Source organism: Vigna unguiculata, chromosome 5, assembly GCF_004118075.2.
Source record: "Vigna unguiculata cultivar IT97K-499-35 chromosome 5, ASM411807v1, whole genome shotgun sequence".
Taxonomy (NCBI): domain Eukaryota; kingdom Viridiplantae; phylum Streptophyta; class Magnoliopsida; order Fabales; family Fabaceae; genus Vigna; species Vigna unguiculata.
In genome coordinates this window covers 10352094-10374125 of record NC_040283.1, presented here as the reverse complement: position 1 = coordinate 10374125, position 22032 = coordinate 10352094, and the positions used below count along the sequence as shown (strand labels likewise).

The following is a 22032-nucleotide window of genomic DNA, read 5'->3' as shown; positions in this document are numbered from 1 at the left end:
AAATTTAATACGAAAGTAAATCATATTAAAAGAAATTAACAATTTAAAATCTTAAAATAAAGAAACATGTAACTTTCTTTTAGAATGACTTTTTGACAACATTATTTTACAATATGGAGTGACGTTTTCTGACTATTATTTTTTTTATTTTTTTATATTTTAAAATTACTTAAAAAATCACAGATCAAGGTGTAAGAAAAAATTATTAAAATTTAGTAGTGAATATATTATTGTTTTTTTAACTAGACAAACACAAAGAAGTTAACGTGAACTGAATTTCAATTATAGAATGCGACGTTAATTTAGTTTTAATTTGTTTTACGTTAATTCTTTTGTATCTTTTAATAACAAATGTAATTTCTAAAATAAAATCACGAACCCAATAACTTGTACACCTATCTTTAGTTACCAAACAATTTAAAATTTATTTATATATGTAAATTATTTTTTTACAACTTCAGATAAAACGAATAATCTGAAAATAAAGTTATATTAACTAATTCATTTTAGTAAAGAAAATGACATGAAGATTTGTCTTGAATCAAAAGTTAATTCTGTTGTAAGAGTCTTTTCAAAATATTAGTGACGATATAGATATATATGATGGTGATATTAACTATTTTTAATCAATCAATTTTTTAATTATATATTCATGTTGAAAAACTATAATGACTTATTAATGCATGTTCATTGAGTTTTTCCTATGATGTTACAGACTTTATTTTAGAAGAATGAAATCGAATAATACAATTCATAAATTTGTATTAATAACTCAATTTATCACATTAACAGATACTGTCAATATCGCCACGTGTTATTACAGGAAAACAAGATTTTAAATTGTGGTCCTTTTGTTATTATTTTTTCATTCTTTTCAATAAATGAAAACTCATAACCAAATATTATTCATGGTATCATAATTTTGATAATGTCATAGTTAAGACATTCTAAATTGTAGGTTAATGATACCTATTTTAAAAGTTTTAATTTGTAATAGAGAAAAAAAGTATTAGAAAGCGATTAATATTTTTCAAAATTCCTAAAATGAGAAAAGCGGAATAAAGTAAACAAAGTTAAACCCGAAGCCGATGATGCTGAATGTGAATTTGAAGAACCAAATCCTAGGTTCAGTTCTTTATACTAAAGTATAATCTTAAACCGTTAAGGTTGAATCACCTTTTCGGCCTATAAAAACAGACCTTCTTTCACTCACTTCACTCCTTGCAAAACAAAACACAAAGTCTCTTCACTTTTATCTCCAAATTCTGCAGAAACCCAATAATCAAATCATAGTTGGGTTTCGTATCTCTCTCTCTCTCTCTCTCTACCTCTCAATCACTCTGATAGAATAGAAGTTGCAAGCTAAGCTTGGTTACAACTTTCTTCAATTCAATCTCTTTCTCTGCTTTTCTTCACTTTTGTCCACATATTCTAACATTGAAAAATGGTCCACGTTCATTTATATGTGCAATATCTGGTTCAGCAGTAACCAAAAGGGTCTTTATTTTGTTTATATATAGTATCACCATTTACCAGTCTCTGAAGTCTGAACAAGAGAAATACAAAACAAAGGCTAACTCGGAAAACCAAAGCCAAAACCAAAAACCAAAACCTCACTGTTGAGTGAGTGAGTGATTTTTTCTTTCCTGCTTTTGCGGCTTCTCGCCGCCTTTGCCGTTCGGTTCTGCCTTTTTCTGCGCCAATTGGTGGCGCGCATTAAAGCGGTGCTGCTTTTATTATAAAAATTTTGCTCAGTTTTCGATCTCTACTCAGTACCAACAACAACAGCAAAGTTCAAAGTTCGTAACTTAACCTCATATGCTATATTTCACTGCATTTAAAGCTTCCTTTTTCAATTCCATGAGTACAAAATTCTTAGGCATTAACACATTTAACACATCTCTGCCACTGACTGTACTTAACAGCTCTCAGTGAAGGCATTCAATAACACCAAGGTTGTTTTGGTTTTGGAAGATAGTTAGAGGGTACAGGGGTTGCTTCATTCTTCATCCTTTTGGAGAAAGAGACATCACAAGGTAAGGTCAGTGGAAAGAGAGATAGGTATCTGCATTGGATTTTCTACTGTGATTCTAAATACTACATGGACACTTTTTCTTTGTAATTTTCCTAGTCTCTCTTTTCGTGTGGTGGGATTCATGTTATTGTTTTTTTGTGAAAAGGCTGCAAGAATTTTCAGTTATCTGGATCTGGGGTGGTGCTCTTTTTTCTTTGGCTTTCGTTTTCTGGGGTAGTGGTTGATCTTTGTTTTTTTGTCTTATTAAACGTACTTTCGTGTGTTTCAGATCCTTCATCATCAGAAGAAATGGAAACAATGTTGCCTCAGAAGCAAGCAGAGGAAGCAATAGTGGCAAGCCTTAACGAGACAGAGAGTGAAGTGGGGGGTGTGAGGGAAGAAGAGAAGGAGTTGCAGGATCAATCCGGCTTCAGTTTCAAGAACTTACTCTGGCATGGAGGCTCTGTTTGGGACGCATGGTTCAGCTGTGCTTCAAATCAAGTAATATTAAACTCACCCCATCACTAAAAAACAAAACTTTCACAACAATAATCACTCACAGTATTCATCTCCCATGTCTGATTAGGTGGCTCAAGTGCTGTTGACTCTTCCCTGTTCTTTCTCTCAACTTGGCATGCTATCAGGGATCTTGCTTCAGATTTTCTACGGAATCATGGGAAGTTGGACAGCGTATCTAATAAGTGTCCTCTACATGGAGTACCGTGCCAGAAAGGAAAAAGAAAATGTCAGTTTCAAGAACCATGTCATTCAGGTACTGTAATTCTCTCCACAGTTTCTTCCTCAACTCTCTCTCAGAAAACAGTTCAGGTTTTAAATATCCATCACAATTTTTTTTTATAGACAAAAGTAGTCAATAATAGTCACAATCGTAGCTTCAAAATCTTGAACAATTTCATAGAAACTTAGGATAAGACCATTTAGTAATAGTATATGAGTATATCACATTGACTTAGTAGTCTAATTTGAAACTCCCTGCTCTGAATTTTTCAGTGGTTTGAAGTGCTTGATGGGTTGCTGGGTCCGTATTGGAAAGCGGTGGGGTTAGCCTTCAACTGTACTTTCCTTCTCTTTGGATCTGTGATTCAGCTTATAGCATGTGCAAGGTAAGATTCTTTCTTAATTTCTGCAAAAAAATTTGGGGCAATCTGGTATGGCTTTGTTCTGATTACAAAAACATCTTTTACACCTTTTATGGTTCGTGTTTGCTAAAACAGTAACATTTACTACATAAACGACCACTTGGATAAACGGACTTGGACTTACATCTTTGGAGCTTGCTGTGCCACCTCTGTGTTCATACCCTCCTTCCACAATTACCGTATTTGGTCTTTTCTTGGACTTGGAATGACCACTTACACTGCTTGGTACTTAGCCATAGCAGCTCTCGTTCATGGCCAGGTAAATCCGTAATTCTGAGCCATAATTTTCTAAGTTTATGTAAAATACTACTCAATAAATGTTAGTGTCACATCACATCAATGAATAATATTATTTAGGCTAAAAAATATTCTGATTTTTTTAGTGTTTGAAACATCATTATATGCTAAGATAAGAATTTGATGCGTGGAAATATCATGGCAGGCAGAAAATGTGACACACACGGGTCCAACAAAGCTAGTGCTGTACTTTACCGGAGCCACCAACATACTGTACACATTTGGTGGACATGCAGTTACTGTGTAAGTTACCCTTTGGGATAAAACTGGTCTAGTTAGCACCTTGAGACAGAAGTACAAACACAACTGTGATATGACAGATAGAGAGTAGAAATATAACAAATATTTTATAGTTATATGTTATGTGAAAGTGCCTGAATATTAACACACTAACACTTTTAATCATTTTTGCTTTGCCAAATCACCCTTTTCTTTATGAGAAAGATTTGTACATTTCTCTCTCTCTGTATCTTGAAAGAAATATTATTTAGATAGAAAGATATACTTGCACTATGATATTAGATTATACTATAATGTTTATTTTAAAAATGTGTGTTGTCAGCTTCATGTGTCATAAGGTTCCAAGAATCTCTATATGGGTTTCAAGCTACATGTCATCATTGTCTTTCAATAATAACATTTGTTTCTTTATTTTTCTTTTATATATCAGTTAAGCACAGTGCTGAACGGATTATCAAATGCAATGATGTTCTATTTAAATAATGAGACAGAGTGTAAGAACATTATCATACTGAGATATAATTAAATAATGTCTCCACTAAATCCTACAGTTGAAGGGTTTCTGCTTTGCTTTCTTTTGTCCTTTTTCAAAACCAATTATATAAAGCCTTTTAAACTTTGCAGAACATAAATTTACGGACCCACAAAATAAAAATTAAGTTAAAAAACTTGTATACTATCATTTCTGGTGTAAATTTTGTGAACAGATATAATTTCTCAAAAAATGCGTTGAATGGGTGGCTCCCATTGTTCTTCGCTCTGCACAACACAGTAAAAACAAAGTGGCCATGGAGCCAAGAGTCACAACAATTTTTATTTATTCACTAATTTTTAGAAATTCCAATGTCCCTATTAGTATGATTATTCTTTGATCCTTGAGTGTAAAGTGATGAAGGGTGACAAATTATGCAGAGAGATTATGCATGCCATGTGGAAGCCACAGAAGTTTAAGTACATATACTTGCTGGCCACTTTGTACGTTTTCACACTAACGATTCCTTCTGCTGCTGCTGTTTACTGGGCTTTTGGTGATGAACTTCTCAATCATTCCAATGCCTTCTCTCTCCTTCCCAAAAATGGTTTTCGTGATGCTGCTGTAATCCTCATGCTCATTCACCAGGTAAACAAATTCTTGTGTAAGCCATGGTTTTTAAAGGGTAAAATAATGCTCAAAGTCAATGGTGCTATAAAGCGGTATACCTTTTTATTGTTTTGTTGGTAGTTACGTACATTAGAATGTAGCATTCAATGCTAATTTGGATTGTAATAAGTAAATAGAAAACAGGAAAGTTGTGGCGGTAAAGGCTTGTTGCAATAAATGTTCATTTAAGCGGTACTAAAAAAGTTTATCTAGTTACGTAAGCATGTCAGAACGGGATCATATAGACTTTTGGGGGTAGGTAAGCAATTCCATAACCCAAAACCAAAAAAAAAAATAATGATCACAACAGCATGTTCTCAGAGACTAAAACAGTTTCATCTTGTGGATTTAACTTTTGCACGAAGTCTGATATTTCATTTTGCAGTGTTTTTAATGGAAAATGTTTTCCCCTAACATTGAAAGTAGATGTTATGTCATGTTCTTATATGTCTATGAAATGATTTGATATAATTCCCACAAATTCAAATATCTCTTTGCATTAATATGCTGTCGAAAACCACTAGTCAAAAGTGGCAAAACACAGTTGCTGCAAGCCAGCAACTTGAACACAAGGAATAAATGGCTTTGTTCCTTCCCCTTATGATGGTTTTGTGGAATAATTGAAGAAAAAAAGAAAGAGACATTTGAGCATGGATGAAAGGAGAATTCTAACTGGAAATATTTAATGGGGTGCATGCAGTTCATCACGTTCGGTTTCGCTTGTACTCCACTGTACTTTGTCTGGGAGAAGGTAATTGGGATGCATGACACAAAAAGCATTTGTCTAAGGGCACTTGCAAGGTTGCCAGTGGTGATACCAATATGGTTTTTTGCCATAATCTTCCCTTTCTTTGGACCCATCAACTCTGCAGTTGGAGCTCTTCTCGTTAGTTTCACTGTCTACATCATCCCCGCCACAGCACACATGCTCACTTACAGAAAACCCTCTGCAAGACAGGTAAAAAACATTCACCTTAATTACATCATAACATAGTATTCTGTTTCTTAACCTTGTTTCTCAGTTTTCATGTTTTTAATTAAATATGTTATTCATGTTTATAAAGAGAGATCAAGTTATAAATATAAGACATTTTTTCACAAACATGGAAACATCTAATCAGACTCTACCATTTTTATCGTGTTATGCCTGGTTGAATTGGATTGAACGAGATGAGTTGTGGTATTGTTGTGAATATGTGAATGTGACGGAGGGTATGTGTGTCATTATGCATTTGGTGGGGACTTCTTCGGTGTCCCACTATTAAATGTGGACGCACAGTGTGAGAGAGAGAAAAACACAAGGAAAGGGTGAGAGCAGAAAATGTACAGAAGCATTTAAGGCTGGGATTTGAACACATTAGAAGAGTGAAGGACTGGTGGGAGGTCATTTTCTTTCAGTTATTTGCTACAGTCAACAATATCGTACTATGCCTCTCTTGAGCTGGCCAATTTCACTCTCTCTCCCCCAATAATTCAAATTAGGTTAACATTAGTGCCTAAATGTTTGAACAAAAACTTTTCGGTATAATTGAAATGTGAAAGTTCATAGTGATGTATCAGATTATCAAGTTGATGTCTGAGTAAAACATAAATAAGTTAAGCAACAAACAATTAGACCTACAAGTTGTATTTGAATTGCATTTGACATGATTGGTGGTCTTGTTTAGGAAATATTTGAAATAATGGCCTCAATTATGTGAGTGAAATTGGTTTTTGTTTTGTAGAATGCTGCAGAGAAGCCTCCTTTCTTTATGCCAAGCTGGACTGCAATGTATGTGTTCAATGCATTTATTGTGGTGTGGGTTTTGGTGGTTGGGTTTGGGTTTGGAGGATGGGCCAGCATGTCCAACTTCATCAAGCAAATTGACAATTTTGGGCTCTTTGCCAAGTGCTACCAATGCAAGTCTCCATCTCCACCAGCAATGGCAGCAGCACCACCCCCTCAGCACCGTCATCACTGAGTTCAACTCACTACCACAACAACAAAATAGAGAGTTCTCCTGAGATTAATATGTTGTATCATACATGGGGAGAATCTTAGTAACACTCCCCTTTAATTTGATGCGTGTGATGCTTGTGTTTTGCTGCACTTTTTTCTTCTTCTTCTCTTGTTACACTATAGGTTTTCCTTTTCTCTTTGAGATTAGTTGATTACAATTTTAAAATAGTGTGGCCAATGGGTATGATGATTCCTTTGCTATAAATGCATCGGCTAATTAATTTACCTGTGTTTTGGTTTCTTCTCATTTTTGTTATTTGGAGATAGCACCAGACTTTGATTCCAATTTCTGTGTTCATTCATAGACTTTGCTTGCATATGTTAATGGAACTTGGAACTTTGTTTAATCTCATAGATTCTTGGTGTTTGTTCTTCATTGATAGTGAATAGAGAGCGTGGACCCTTTGCATATGCACATGGGAGGCATGTGCCATCTTATGCAACTCTGTCTCTCATGTGCCACCGAAGTTGAGTGTTGAAAATTATTTATTATGAGAACTTTGTGTTCATAATTCCTGATGCATGAACCTCTGTTAATGCATTTCTCTATGTTTTGATTCTCTTTTGTATCGTAAGTTTTCAAGGGAACTGTGAGTGACCACATCAGAAAATTTGCCAAGAAACAAAAAATAGCAAACGATTTTAATCAATGATAAGAAAATCAATAGTAATTAAATTTTAGTAGAAATAATCTCTGTTTTGTTAAAATTATATAAACAATATATTTCAATATATAAATGCTAATCATAATAATATATGGTTAAGAAGATAAGTAGATGCTTAATTCATTGGGTACCATAATAATTTCTTTTTATAGTTTTTTTTAGAAATTCACACGTGTATATAATATATATATATATATATATATATATATATATATATATATATATATATATATATATAATTGTTACTCTATTTTAGTTTTTTTTTTTGTTAAGAAAGTTAAGTCTAAAAGAACACTCTTCTACCTGAGATTTGAACAGCACACTTTCCTTTTCTTAGTTAAAACATATAATTCTACTTTTTACTTTTTAATAGACAAAGTCGTACACTTTTTTTCACTATAGTTTCTATAAAAATTTAATATATTTTTTTAAATGAAAGAATAATTTTATAATCAGATAGCTATTTGTTAATATATTTGTAATTATTATGTTTATTATGTCTGTAAAAGTTATTATCCATTTTTAATATGTATATATATCCTATTATTTTTTAAATAAATATATTCTCGTATCCGATTTTCTCTCTACTCAGATAAAAAAAGGAAAGGTAATTTCAGAGGAGATATTTTAAGGTCTAGGATTTTTTTACTATTTAAAATAGAAAGACATTCTTCTCAACGCATTTTTGTTACTTTTGTTTAAAGTTTCCTGTGAATCTAGTTACTTGATGAATGGTGCTCATAATATTAGAGCTTTTACTTACTACACCTCCGATATTTCTTAGTTCACCCCTTCAAGCTTTCGAAATCGACTTTCAGAATACATATTTGATTTCTTTTTTTAATTTTCGAAGTAATATTTTTGGAACAAAATTTTCAGAATATGATTTTCAAATATATGAAATTTATTTCGAAATAACTTTTTTAGAAAAGCTTCCCGCAACTCATAAAATGCCTTCTGAAATGAGTTTTACGGAATAAACATAGATGAAATGTATTCAAAAATAAGTTTTATTTTATATTTTTTCCATTTTCTCTCTTCTTTTTCCTGTGCAGCATCTTCCTTCTCTTCTTCTTCCTCTACATCAACAACAGCGGTAGTAGTAGTGTAGTGCAAGGATGAAGAGAGTTTAAGTCTTTTCAAATATTGTGAAGTGGTAATTGTGGGGTGCAGGAAGCAATTGCCAATATTAGAGTTGATGACCCAGATAAGGCCCAAACTAAAAGTTATTGATGTGATAAACTTGGGTATAAATACACCTTTTGGTGGTGGTAGAAGAAGACTAAGGTAATTAATTGCATTTACACTCTGTTTTTTTTCTATTTAAGCACTCTCCTTCAATGTTTTTTGGAATATTTTTTTTAAAGCATTCCCTTTCCCAAGTACAAGCTCTAGAAATATGTTTAGTATCAATTACATATTTTGGAAATTAATTTCTTTAATATACTAATGATATTCTAAAACTAATTTTCAAAGTCATTAAAATTTTGTATATGAATTTCAAATTCCTCCTTCAAAATTTGTATGCATAAAAATGATGATGCATGTTTCCGCAATTGAAAACTTCACACCTTTTTTCCCGGGTCAAGCATTCTAGAAATGAAATTTCTCAACAAGTGAAATTTGAGAAAATAAGAGAAACACATGATATCCTTAGAAATCACTCTAAGCATAGAATTTATTGAATGCTATGTTATAAATTGCTTTTGAATTTATGGCTAATAAACTATTATTTTAAAAAGAAATAAGTATATTAGTATAAAGTATACATAGACAAAGAGTTAATCTCCATTGAGTATATAGACGAAAAATTAATGGTTCACCGAAAGGTTCTTCGCAGTAAAATCTAGGATCATATATGCAAGGAAAAAGTGTTTGATATTTTGATTGCATGAAATCACGTGGAACAGAGTTTGATGCAATAGTTAAAAAAGGTATGTTTTCTTTTCTAAATAATTTGTTCTTCTTGTATTATAACTTATAATTTAAGTTATGATTTATCACAAACAGTTGAGCTATGAAATAAGATTTTATATATCTTATTCTTATATCAGTATATAATTGAGTTGTAGCCATTGTTCCGGTACAAGTTTTCAATGCAGTTAATGTTTTAATTTGGGGGCGATATAAGTCGATTTATAAAACAAGTTAACCTTAAACTCACCACTTAATACTCATGATCTTCTCTTGTCCAAAGTTTTTCACTTCAAATCTCGTTGTTCACTTTTTAATCTTCTTGTTCTTTTCTATAACAGAAACGTAAATGCACTTGAACCGTAACAAAAACTATGAAAGAATCATTAGCTAAAAAAGTTGTCCACGTTTTTTATATGCTAACCTTAATGATGTCATGACTTGAAATAAAGAACATTAATCCTAGAAGAGATACAGGTACTCAATTATCGACCGAAAAAATTGTTCCGATCCAACCAAAAGTCTCACAAGGTTGAACATATAGTATCAAACATTCTTCTTTCTTAACCCAATAAATGTTATGTGATGGGTAACTATGCCACCAGGTTTCATCTCAACAATTACAGTAATAATAAATGTAAATTTGGCAATACATTTCAATTGACTATTATAAGTTCCAGATTCAAAAATGATATGAGAACAGAACATTTCTTACTCTATACATCCATATTTTCTTAGAGTAAGCAAACAGAAAACAAAGACTGAAAAATGTAGTAGTTGTATCGGAGAGTATTGCATCGTGCAAATGCAATTTGGAGCAATACCATACTCATTGCATTAACGCACTCAAATGAACACTGCCTCAGATGAAGTACTTGGCTAAGCTTGAAAGCAAAATATTAGAGCCTAGAGCGTAGCATAAATTGACCCTCAGCTACTATTCTTGTTTCTGTCAACACTGGTGCTACTCCTCCATCACCTATGTTCCCTGCAGGTTCAATTTCCGTATTGGTGTTTGAAGCACTTGTGACTTTCAATGTATATACTGCACCAAAAAGAAAATTTCACTTCTAGTCACGAACTTACTATGCATATAGCAATTGGGAAATTGAAATTTCATGTTTGAATCCAAGGAATCTAATGAATTGAGTTAAGTTTCACAAACCAACTACCTATTTAAGCTCGAAGAATGGACAATGCACAAGCCTAGTTACCTTATAAATGGTTTTTTCTTATTAATTCCATGGCATGACATTCATAACTAGTCTGGTCATGTGATCAAATTCATCAATTCATTGATACTCTTTAAGATCACAGATTGAGATTTTTACTACGTAGTTCTCCAAAAGATTAAATCATCAAACTGACCTGGTGGAGGGGAAGTGGAAGTGGATGCACTGTAAGATTTGCTCACAAATAGTTGAAATTTGATACCATCTGTGGTGTTCTCCTCAAAAGCAGAAACCAACGCATTGGGAAGAGCTAAGGCAGGTGCTTGTTGATCTATTGATGATAAAGGGGCTTCAGAATTGTGTTTAAGCTTCTTGGGATCATGATCATCTGCAACGGAAGATGGGAGACCAAGTGATTTATCCACGAACACACCAAAAACATTGTGTCTTTTCCTTGGGTTCTGTCCATGATCTTCCATGCTTCAAGATGATGGCACAGAGTTTCTGTTGTGTATGGATTTAGAAGCCTTTTTTACCAAAAATGCTTGGAATATGATACTAAAAATTATGGTTCCTGCATCTAGAACTTCATATGCCCCTTTTCTTATATAATATTATACATTTCAAGAGCATAAACCACCATTAAATGTTGTAACTTTACAGATTTGTGTAAAAGTAAAGTCTAGTAGTTGGGTTTCATCAACCATCAATCAAGGGAGTTTATCAGTCCAAAGTGCAAAAGTTGTCGATGTTAAACAACTTTATTAACTTTTTCTCTAGCCACACTTATATTTTTTGTTATACGCTGCTTTTTTTTTCACAGTACAATACAGTAACACATGTTTTTTATTGTGAACTTTTTTGTATGTAATCTTATATACACGGTGATTCAGGAACATGGATTAATCACTTATCGTATAGTAGTGCCGGAATTTACTATTCGGGTGGTATTATGTTATAATCCAACGGGCCTAATGTACTGGTCATCATTATGTCACACTGATGAAATCATATAGAAATTCATTCAGCAATCACTATCAATTATACTTGTGGAAACTTCACTCAACACGTCTTCATTCTGACATCTAATACAGATAGAACTTTATTCCCTAAATTATTGACAGATGCTAAAGACAATCAGCCATAAATAGCAAACCTTTTTTTTTTCAGAAAAATATATCAAAAGAAAAGGTATAGTGCACCAACTATTCTCATGTTCACTAGAAGAAAAATTGTTCAAAATACAATTGCAGTTACAACAACCAGTCCCTTGTTTAAATTACAAGGGTAGTTCTGAGATGACAAGTTCAAAGCTTGAATTATTAGTTTAGTTATATAAAATGTTATGAGAGTCATAGTTAAATACATTTAATTTTAAAGAAATTCATTTATTTTAACTAAATGTACATGCCTATAATATAACCTGATAAATCATGTCAGTACTTTTCTTTCTCAAATCTAAAGCCTCTTTTTATGACCTTAGGCCACAAGATCAATAAAAATATATTCTCTGACTATTCCTAGATCCTTTGGAGTTTGAATAATGACGTTATGTTTCAGTCTTTTCACATTAAACGGTGGTCCAACTTTAGACATTAGGCAGTGCCAAAGCAAGGTCAAACAGAACCTAACAGTTTCTTTTATTTCTTTTTCCCCGTTTTCTTATTCAAACCAGTCACTTAGAGTTATACCATATGAAATTTAGTTTTAGGTGGGAGTGTGGGACTGGTATCAGCATACATATTCACACCTTCACTAGCTTGAGTTTTTTCCAAGTTCCATTTTTCTTTCCATATTCACACCTTCCATTTCTTACCAATCATGGACCAAACTCAAAATGAGTCTGGGTGGATGCATTCTATCAAAGTAACACTGGGGTCTCTAGATCACAGAGAGGTTAAGTCCTTCATCAGCAGCATTCCTAGTGTTTCAAGCAAGCTAAGAAAATCCAACGAGGAGGCCTACTCACCAAAGTTTGTCAGCATTGGACCCTTACATAGGGGAACAAGTAGCCACCTTCTTGCCATGGAAGAGCACAAATGGCGTTACATGCTGGCTCTTCTTCACAGAACTCAAAACCCAGTTTCAACCTTGGATGAGTGCGGCACAGTCATTCTTGGCTTGGACGATGCAGTTCGTGCAAGCTATGGAGGTAACATCAAATATGAACCCCACGAGCTAGCCAAAATAATGTTACTTGATGGCTCCTTCTTGTTAGAACTTCTCCTTAGATGTGCACCACCAAACATGGTACCTCAAATTCCAAAAGAAGAAAACCATAATGGTTCTTCTTCAGATCCAATACTAGGACACAAAGAAGTGTTCATATCTATTCTCACTGATTTCACTCTTCTAGAGAACCAAATGCCTTTTTTTGTTCTCAAGACATTGGCAAGGGTACTTTTTCCAGAGGTCTTCACAAGTGAAGCTGATCATCTTGTTGCTGATCTCACACTGTCTCTCTTCAACTACCCTTTGATCCGCTCTCCTAGTGTGGCACACTTTCTTCATCTCATGCACTTGTCTTCCATTGTTGATGAGGGGCAAAAGGTGAAAAAAGCTCAGCAAGAGCTAAAGCGTTGCGCCACAAGGCTTAGAGCTGCTGGTGTATCAATTAAGAAAGTAGAGAGGCACAGCAAACTGGTTCACTGGTTTGGCTTTGACATAACATTTGCCAAAGGGGTGCTTGAAATCCCTCCACTTCACATAGTTGAAACAACTGAGGTATATCTGAGGAATTTCATTGCATGGGAGCAAAGCAGAATTGGCATCAACAGGCAATTCACTTCTTATGCATTGTTTCTTAAAGGGTTGATGTGTTCCTTGCAAGATGTTGAGCTGCTTGTGGACAGTGGTGTTTTGGTCAAAGATATTAAGATCAGCAACAGAGACTTGCTCACTTTGTTTGGCACAATCACTAAGGGGGTGGACCAGATGGACTCTAGTTACAGTAAACTTTGTGAGGACTTGAATGCTTACTCAGCAGTGAATCATTTGAGAAAGTTCCCTATACTGATATGGCATTGTTGCAACCTTTGTGTGGAATGCATCAGATACTCTTGCAAACGCAGCTATAAAATCTTGATCAGGGATCATATACCAAATGTGTGGAAACTGATAGGAATTTTGGTAGCTGCAGTGCTGCTTGCTCTTACCATTATGCAGACCTACTATTCGTCCCGTGGTTGAGTAAATTTTATAAGTATGAGTATAACCATGAGTCCATGATTCATATGGTTGACATACATTTCATTATGATGCAAACATGTCAAACTTTCAACAAAAGAAATATACTCTTACAACAGGCCGATTGATTTTTTTGCATGTATATCTTTCAAATATGGGCACAATATATTGGCATATATGATGTTTATTTATACCGTTTATGTTATGGCTGTTATATTAAAAAAGAGAGTGAATTATATCCTATACCTCGCATTAGACAGAAAACCTTTAACATATATTTACAATTATATACGTAGGGATGGTTAAATTTATTTCATGTAAAACCAGGATTAAATGACTCGTTAGTAGATAATTGTTGTAAATAAGAAAATTACTGTAATTATCTTAGTTAATGCAAAAAAACATCTCTATTTTTATTTGGCTATGTTTTACTATCTATTTCTAACTTATATATGATTTTGTTTTGCAAATCATCTTATAAAAATGGACAGGTTTGATTAATCAAACCACTTTTATAAAGTGATTCTGTTAAAGTCGGTTGAATATTTTCACATTCTTAGACTTATTCGTACTCCACAGTGATAGTGAACCACATTAATCTTCAACCACGTGAGGAACTCCTGTTATCCCTACCAAGGTCAAGACTAGAGAAGAAAATAGGCAGGAAGAAAACAAATGAATTAGTGTGCATATACCAACTAAGAAATTGTTTTAATAGACAATACATATACAAATACTGATCTAGATTTCTTGCAAACAGTGTTAGTGCAGTAGCAGTTGTTGGGTAGCACATGCATAAAGATAAGCTAAAGATAGTGTCATCAAAAGTTTCAACGACAATACTTTGTTGGCCACATTGGCTAGTACAGTAATGCAGTAGACTGAGCAATTCTTTCATATCAGCTTTCACACTCACTGTTGCTATTTTTGTGACGTGGTACTGAGTTGAGTTTCAATTATTGGAGCAAATTCAAGTATCTATACACCCTTTTCCTCAGTATATTTTAAACCCTTTAAATTTTGCTCAAATTGATCACATATTATTGTAACACTGTGTTTCTTATAATATTAAAGTATGTCAATAAACATGCCTTAAGTGAGAAAGTCTTCAATATCCAGTAGACATATAGCAGAAAACGTTTGAAAGATCTGAACTTGTAATCTTCCCAACAGCCACAAGTTGAACCTTAATAGCCTCCAAATGAATAAAGTTACAATGCATCTTGGAGCAAGTTCTGGCATTCAGCAATGAGTTCCTGTCCCTTCTTACGAAGGATCTCTGCTTGAATCAACAACATAGCTCCTTTGCGACCCTTTTGCCCTGCCATCTCGATCTCACTGCTAGAGAAGCTCATGAGCTTCAAAAGATGTGCTGCATCACCCATCTCAAGTCCAACATCTATTGTAGCCTCTTTGTTTGACAAATCTTTCAAACGTTTCATAGTGCACTCGCGTTGACTCGCAATTGCTTTGTATATGCCTCCGGTTCTAGGCCTCCTTGACAGTTCCTCAGCTACCATAGACATCACTGATTCTAGCTCACTCTGATTCTGATCTTCTTTCCAGTTGCAACCTACACAGCAAATGCAAGCACAAGTTAATGGTGGAGTGGTGGTATGCAATATCTATTAACACAAAACTCAGTTAAATTTCCTAAGGTGTTTTTGGTATTCCTATGTAAAAGGTTTCTCTTAACTTTGAACTTCATACAAATTACTCAAACTCACCACCACTAAATCGACTTTAGAGGTATTTTTTGGTACTGTCTTTCAATTAAAAGTAGTGTTTTACCTCTATAACTCCAAGAATTTAGGTTAACACTTACTTACTACCCAGATAAAACTATAATTTTGATTTAGAAACAACATCAGATGTATCTAAAATATTTTATGTAAAGAGAAAAATTGGGTGTAAATGGTTTTAAATGGTATATATTAATGTTTCACATATAGACAAAAAAAAAAGGTTTAGAACTCACTATCTGAGACTGTTCTGCAAATTTTACCAGCATTCTCCACGTACTCAATGAATGATGACTTGCTACCAATGGATTGTGGTGATGGTCCAGTACTAGTTGAATGCCTAATGGAAGTTGATGGAGAGGAAAAGTCCAATGTTTCCTTTGTGTCAATGTTTTGTTTGGGAAGATGAGAAGAAGGGGTTAAATTGGGGGTGGTGGTTTCCAACAAAGGAGCTTGAGAATTTGGTTTGAATCTCTTGTGGCCATGGTCATGGTGACCACCAAATTTAGCTTCGTGTGATTCAGGGTCGTCTTCCAATGGTGGAGAAAAAGGAAGAAACTTGGCGAAAGCATTGCTGTCACTGCTTCTTTTTCTTTCGTTGTGATGCCCACCACTTGTGGAATCCTCCATTGTTTCTCCCAAACTTGCGGCCAAGACAACAAATAGATTTTTGAAAGTTCTTTACTTGGTTTTGAGGCAACAAAGTCCAATCACAAAAAAAAAAAAAATTATATATATATATATATATATATATATATATATATATATATATATATATATATGCTTAAAAACCTTTTTGGTCCTCATTTACTTAGTGTTTGTTGCAGGTGGTCCTCATTTTGACAGAATGTTTAAAATGATCATATTTTTACCGAATGTTTAAAATGGTCCTCATTTTCGCAATTTGTGTTTTATTTGATCATTTTCTATAACGTCGTTTAAATCATTAACAAATGATTGTACAGGTGGCACAGTTTGTATTAGAGTGTGTTTCTGTACAAGTGGAGAGTCAAGCAACACCACTACCAACACCAGAATAACCATTTCAGCAGTTTAGGATGAAATTACATATTAGGAGGAGACCATGATAGCAGCTACAAACGTCTTAGTCATTTTTTGGAATTTTTGATGTAGAATTCATCATTGATGTACTTGCATTTTGACTTTCCTTAAACTTCGTTCAATTTCACTTTTGCCAAACATTGATGTAGTGCATTTTGATGATGATGAATTAATGTTATGAATTTAACTTCTTCCAGGCTTAGATCAATTTAATTAATCCCAAACTTAGATCAATATCACTTACTTCAATGCTAAGATTAAGATGTCATTTTGAACATGTTGGGACTAATATCAACATAATCAAACTAATTCATTTCTTCATTTAACAATAGTACAAAACATTTCGGACTTAAAAGATTACACACACTAACTGTACAAATAATACAATAGCAGCACAAGTGAACCCTATTACTAATTGCAGCTTCTTCTCAGCAACCTCCAATGACTTTTCCAAATCATTAATCTGTCTTGTTTGTGTCATGATGATGACATCCTTTTCATCAACACCACCATTTGAAGTTGCAACCCACATTATTGGAACAACCACTTTGTAAATCAATAAATCAAAAATTAAAACCAATTTATTATTAACACAAAAATAAAAACAGATTGTACCCAAAATTTTCTAGCAATATTCTTTGGAGTTCTTGCCCTCCTCAAAGCTGTCATTTCTCCGCAGCTACAAATCGGGGTTAATCCATTTTTAGTTGAACGACCAACAATGCATGAAGTGATACAACATGGTTGCCTCCAACGATTATAACCAGAGGTAAAAGAAGAAGATTTGGACCTTCACATACCTATAGGATTGCAGGAAGAAGAGGATTGCAGCATCATCATCAATTGGGAATAGAGGAACAAGATTACTAAAACTCATCAATTGCCCAAACATTCCTTACCAAAATCCTAGCTCACTTATTTATCCCCAAATATCTAATTACCACATCTGTACAGTATACGTAACACACCCTAATACAAACTGGTGCCACCTGTACAATGCTCCGTTAATAATTTAAACGGCATTACAAAAAGGACCAAATAAAACACGAATTGCAAAAATAAAGATCATTTTAAACATTCGGTAAAAAATAAGGACTATTTTAAACATTCTATCAAAATAAGGACCATCCGCAACAAACACTACGAAAATGAAGACTAAAAAAGTATTTAAATATATATATATATATATATATATATATATATATATATATATATATATATATATATATATATATATATATATATGCGCGCGCGTGTGTTTTTTTTCAATTGAAGTGTAATAAATGATGTTACTTTAATTTATCATCTCCTTCTATAGTTTATAAACATTTCTTTTGTTAAAGTTATATGTTATTTCTTAGTCATATAAATTTTATTATATATACATCACTAGCTGATATTTTTTATATAGTTGTTTAGTATATGATTAAATCATAATCGTAATTCTAATTCTAATGATTGATTATCATAAATTTAGTTATAGACGAATCCATCCAAGTGTGAGAATATTGAAAAAATTTAATCACCACAATATATTGACAATAATTAGTAATTAAGATGTTATTTCACTAATTAGTTGCTTTTTAAAACTATTTTCTGAAAGGAACTATTAAAGGATTTATTATTTTAAGTGAGTTATTGAATATTAGAGCACAGGTTTAATGTTAAAATTGACCATGTAGAATAGATTCATTATAAATAAATAACTAAAGGTCTCTCTACTGCTAGATTTTCACTAAATAAATTTACAGAGTAGAATAGTTCACTAAAATGTGGGTAGAAAAATAGTAAATGAAAGGTTTCTCTTTTGAATGTAGGTTTAATGAAGTCAAGAATGAATACTCTATTTATTCATCTAAATTACATATTATCCGCAATGATGGTTATGGATATACATGGGATTCTGAGAATTTTATTACCTTTCATATGTGAAAAGTCACTTCGTAAGTCTTTTTTGTTATTATTAAAAAATATATATACGTACATTTTTTAAGAATAAAGTAATATAATTTTTTGAAATGTGATTGTTATTTTAAAAGTTTTACATGATGAAAAAAATAATTTATCCTAATTCCATTGTGTCCTTTTATTTAATTTTATGCATCTACATATCACTCTAGAAAGACTCCAAAAGGATACATTATATTTTCATTCGTATTTGTTATGTTAGATAAACACAAGCATATAAATTGAGGAATTATTTGTATTTACTTAAAATGCACTTTACAATATTAATTCTGAATATTTTCTTAAAATGTGTTTTACAACATTAGTTCCAGTCTCAAATTATTGTTAGAGTCAATATCTACATTCAAAATATTATTATGTTTTTCTTTTTTTAAATAAAAATATATATTTCCTAATAAAACTATATTAAAATAAATGATCAGAATATAAATAATTTTATTTTATTTTATTTTATTAATTATTTTAATTAATTATTTTATTATATTAATAAAATATATTTAAAAAAATATTGAACTATTATATATCCCGTATCAGTTTAAAAATATATAATAAAATTAATTAATTAAAATTATTTTTTTCCTACACACTAAATTAAGTTATGTCATAACTATTAAAATTCAAATTATTTTATTTATAATATATTATGTATTTTAATTATTAATTATATTTAAAGTAGGTTAGATTTAAAACTATCTTCATACACTCACAAGAAAAGTTAAAAAAGAAATGTCTTATTCATTGTGTTTATCTTTGATTTTCGGAGTTTCAATGCCTTCAGTGTAGTTTATGGAAACAAAACAGAGGGTTACTCACCTCTCGCAGTATAAAAATGCAGGTGTTCTTTATTACATGTAATTTTTTTTTTATTTGAATTAGGTTATTGTTTTGACACTATTTTCATATTTTGAGCTTGAATTTAAATGGAACTGAATAAACCTTATTTAGTATACTGCCTCGAGCTTGGGGTTATCCTTTTGACCCTTTTTTTGTTATCTTATTTTAATGTGAACAAAATTTATTTCATTGTGTTATCCCAAACAACAACATTGAATTGAATCCAGAGTGACAATTTTATTTCCCAATTAAATTTGTAACAAAATGCAAGTTTTGTTATGAACTCATTTCAATTCTGATATAAATGTAATTGATATTATAACCCCAGAACCAATCCAATCAAGTTTTGAATGGATCCTAAGAACTAAAATACCGTTAATTTTTCTAATATTCATTCTCATTTTTTCTGCAAGAAATATATAAAGCAAAAAACAAAAGAATATTTCTCAGCCTCTCTACGTGTCAGCCAAAGCTTATGGGAGGTTGGACAAGATTTTGGTCCATTTCCCTATTCATTATTCATAGCTAAACAAAACTGCCACATATACGCTTAAGCTTTAAGAGCATTTGCATGAACGGGTGTGCTAAGGCATAAAATCGTTCTTGAGCCTCCACCTAAAACAACAGCTTTTAAGAGTGTTTGTCTAATTTCCAGTTGAGACTAGAATTTAACAGAGCTCAGCATGTTTGAAGTCAAATTTAAACCATTAATGGTAGGAATGAAAAACAGATGGAAACAAATATCTAGTAAATGTGAGAACCTCCAGTTGAATATTGAGAGTTGAATTCACACCAATACTAGTCAAGTTCATGACATTATTAAGGAACTTGCACAAAGCTGGAAATATCAAAATTGTTACAAGATATAATTTAATTTAAAAAATGAGTACCAGAATTCAAACACAGGAAATTAGTAAGGGCCTGAGTGCAGCATGCCTTGTGATTCCGGCAGACACAATGTTAACTGCCTTTAGTCGCAATAAGGCAAACAAAACTAAAATCCTCCTAATGAAGTATAGGAAAATCTTGGATATCAAATCCAAAGAAATGGTATGTAAAAAGCCTAGTTTGCACAATTTAATTCTTGCGAAAATTAAAATAAAAGAAAACAAAGGGGGAAAACTAAAATGAAATAAAAAAACTAAAAAAAAAATGCAAATTTAAAAACTAAATTAAATGCATGAATGAACATATGCCATGAATGCAATGCTGGGTAGAATCTAATGGAATGAGGGATGGTCTAGGTGAATGATGAACTGAATTTAAAATGAGTGAAATAAAAGTGTCAAGATGAATGAAGGAGAGAAGAATGAAATTCTAAGCGGATGCAGTAAAAATACTATACTAATATGTAGAGCCTATTTCAGCATGTAACTAATGTTAAATGTTCCTATCGTGATGAGCACAAGCCAAACTGATTCAGATTTATCGTAATAAATTGCTACTGCAGGCCAAAACAACGTCAAAATCCAGTCTTATATGGCAGCAAAGAAATAAGACCTTGCAGCAGTAAGATAAGTGAATGCAGATGTGGTATAGAAAGGCACTCTCAATCAGCACATGATATCAATAAATTGGTGCAATTCAGCATTGTCACAGCCAAACCAGAATGTGTCTATGATATTATGCAGACCCAGACACTATGTGGCAGCAATAAACCAGCACATACAGCAAAAGAGCTATGAACTAGATTTACATCAAATTGAATTTAGATATAGCAATGCAATGTGGATGCATGGATGCTATTTCATGAACTAACATGATGATGACTGAACAGGCCCAGAAATGCAGATGGAATAACTACAACCATGCATGAAATCAGATTGCCCCATTAAACCAATTTGTGACAGAAGTTAGTGCACAATTTGGTACTGCAGAATACTAATTAAAATGAATCTGATATGTGGCAGAGAATCTCAGCAATGCGTGCAATGCAGATTTAAGTACACATGAAACCAAATGGCAATGGAAATCTGATCTATGACAGCTTGGTCAGTACATGACAATGGAAAGCAGAAAATTACTCGTGCAGATTCATATCACGGGGATGTAATGCAGGATTTATGAAGAATGCATGAATCCTAGATGAGAGCTACTATATGCATGTGCAGAATCTATTTCAGCATACACTAATGCAACCTATTTCTAACATGATGAATGCAATGCTAACTGCTGGAATATAAATAAATGCCTAAGGAAAACTACTAATAAAATCTGAGTTAAACAACTAACTATTGCAGGAACTTAAACTAGCATGAAAAACTCAAACTGAAAACAGAATCACAAAACAACAAAGTAAAATGATCAATTGAAAACGTGCCTAAACAGAAATTCACAAAGCTGAATAAACATAAATCTGCAAACTGATTCAATGATCAAACTGGGATTCTTTTGCCCTCGAGATGACATTTTGTAACTATGTGCCCACTTTGGGGTCACTTGATTCCCAAAAGGAAACATTAAACTATGCAAATTTCACCCATGTTCAATCACTAACTCAGCAACACAAACTGAACATTAAACTTGAAAACAGTAAAAAATATTAAAGGACTGAATTTAAAGACTGAAACTGACAGCAAATGCAAGCAAGGATTGAAATGCAATCAAAACTTAAATGACCAAACACTTGAAAGCTGTA

The 22032-nt window shown here is 32.7% G+C and overlaps 4 protein-coding genes across 7 annotated transcripts; 2 read left to right on the top strand and 2 right to left on the bottom strand.

Annotated features, from left to right (window-relative positions):
• Window positions 1–1209: 1209 nt before the first annotated feature.
• LOC114185052 (auxin transporter-like protein 2) lies at window positions 1210–7198 on the top strand. 2 transcript variants are annotated; one of them, XM_028072547.1, is made up of 10 exons: window positions 1210–1799; window positions 1926–2041; window positions 2304–2515; window positions 2601–2786; window positions 3026–3138; window positions 3250–3433; window positions 3617–3714; window positions 4624–4831; window positions 5553–5810; window positions 6577–6813. In XM_028072547.1, exons 3-10 carry the CDS (start codon window positions 2324–2326, stop codon window positions 6811–6813), a joined length of 1476 nt encoding a protein of 491 aa, XP_027928348.1. In that variant the 5' UTR covers window positions 1210–1799; window positions 1926–2041; window positions 2304–2323. The 2 variants fall into 2 exon arrangements, with proteins under 2 accessions (XP_027928348.1, XP_027928347.1); XM_028072546.1 differs by having other exon boundaries at window positions 1211–1799; window positions 1926–2036; window positions 6577–7198.
• A 2775-nt stretch (window positions 7199–9973) lies between these two features.
• On the bottom strand, window positions 9974–11264 carry LOC114185698. Of its 2 annotated transcripts, none has more exons than XM_028073571.1 (2): window positions 10799–11264; window positions 9974–10418 (listed from the first exon to the last, which is right to left on the bottom strand). In XM_028073571.1, the coding sequence occupies exons 1-2, from the start codon at window positions 11079–11081 to the stop codon at window positions 10330–10332; spliced, it is 372 nt and encodes a 123-aa protein (XP_027929372.1). In that variant the 5' UTR covers window positions 11082–11264; the 3' UTR covers window positions 9974–10329. The 2 variants fall into 2 exon arrangements, with proteins under 2 accessions (XP_027929372.1, XP_027929370.1); XM_028073569.1 differs by having other exon boundaries at window positions 9974–10475; window positions 10799–11234.
• Window positions 11265–12423: 1159 nt separating this feature from the next.
• On the top strand, window positions 12424–13791 carry LOC114184335 (UPF0481 protein At3g47200-like). Its single transcript, XM_028071647.1, has one exon. The coding sequence runs from the start codon at window positions 12424–12426 to the stop codon at window positions 13789–13791; it is 1368 nt and encodes a 455-aa protein (XP_027927448.1).
• A 997-nt stretch (window positions 13792–14788) lies between these two features.
• LOC114184132 lies at window positions 14789–16184 on the bottom strand. 2 transcript variants are annotated; one of them, XM_028071384.1, is made up of 2 exons: window positions 15767–16184; window positions 14789–15361 (listed from the first exon to the last, which is right to left on the bottom strand). In XM_028071384.1, the coding sequence occupies exons 1-2, from the start codon at window positions 16158–16160 to the stop codon at window positions 15000–15002; spliced, it is 756 nt and encodes a 251-aa protein (XP_027927185.1). In that variant the 5' UTR covers window positions 16161–16184; the 3' UTR covers window positions 14789–14999. The 2 variants fall into 2 exon arrangements, with proteins under 2 accessions (XP_027927185.1, XP_027927186.1); XM_028071385.1 differs by having other exon boundaries at window positions 15794–16184.
• Between the last annotated feature and the right edge of the window lie 5848 nt (window positions 16185–22032).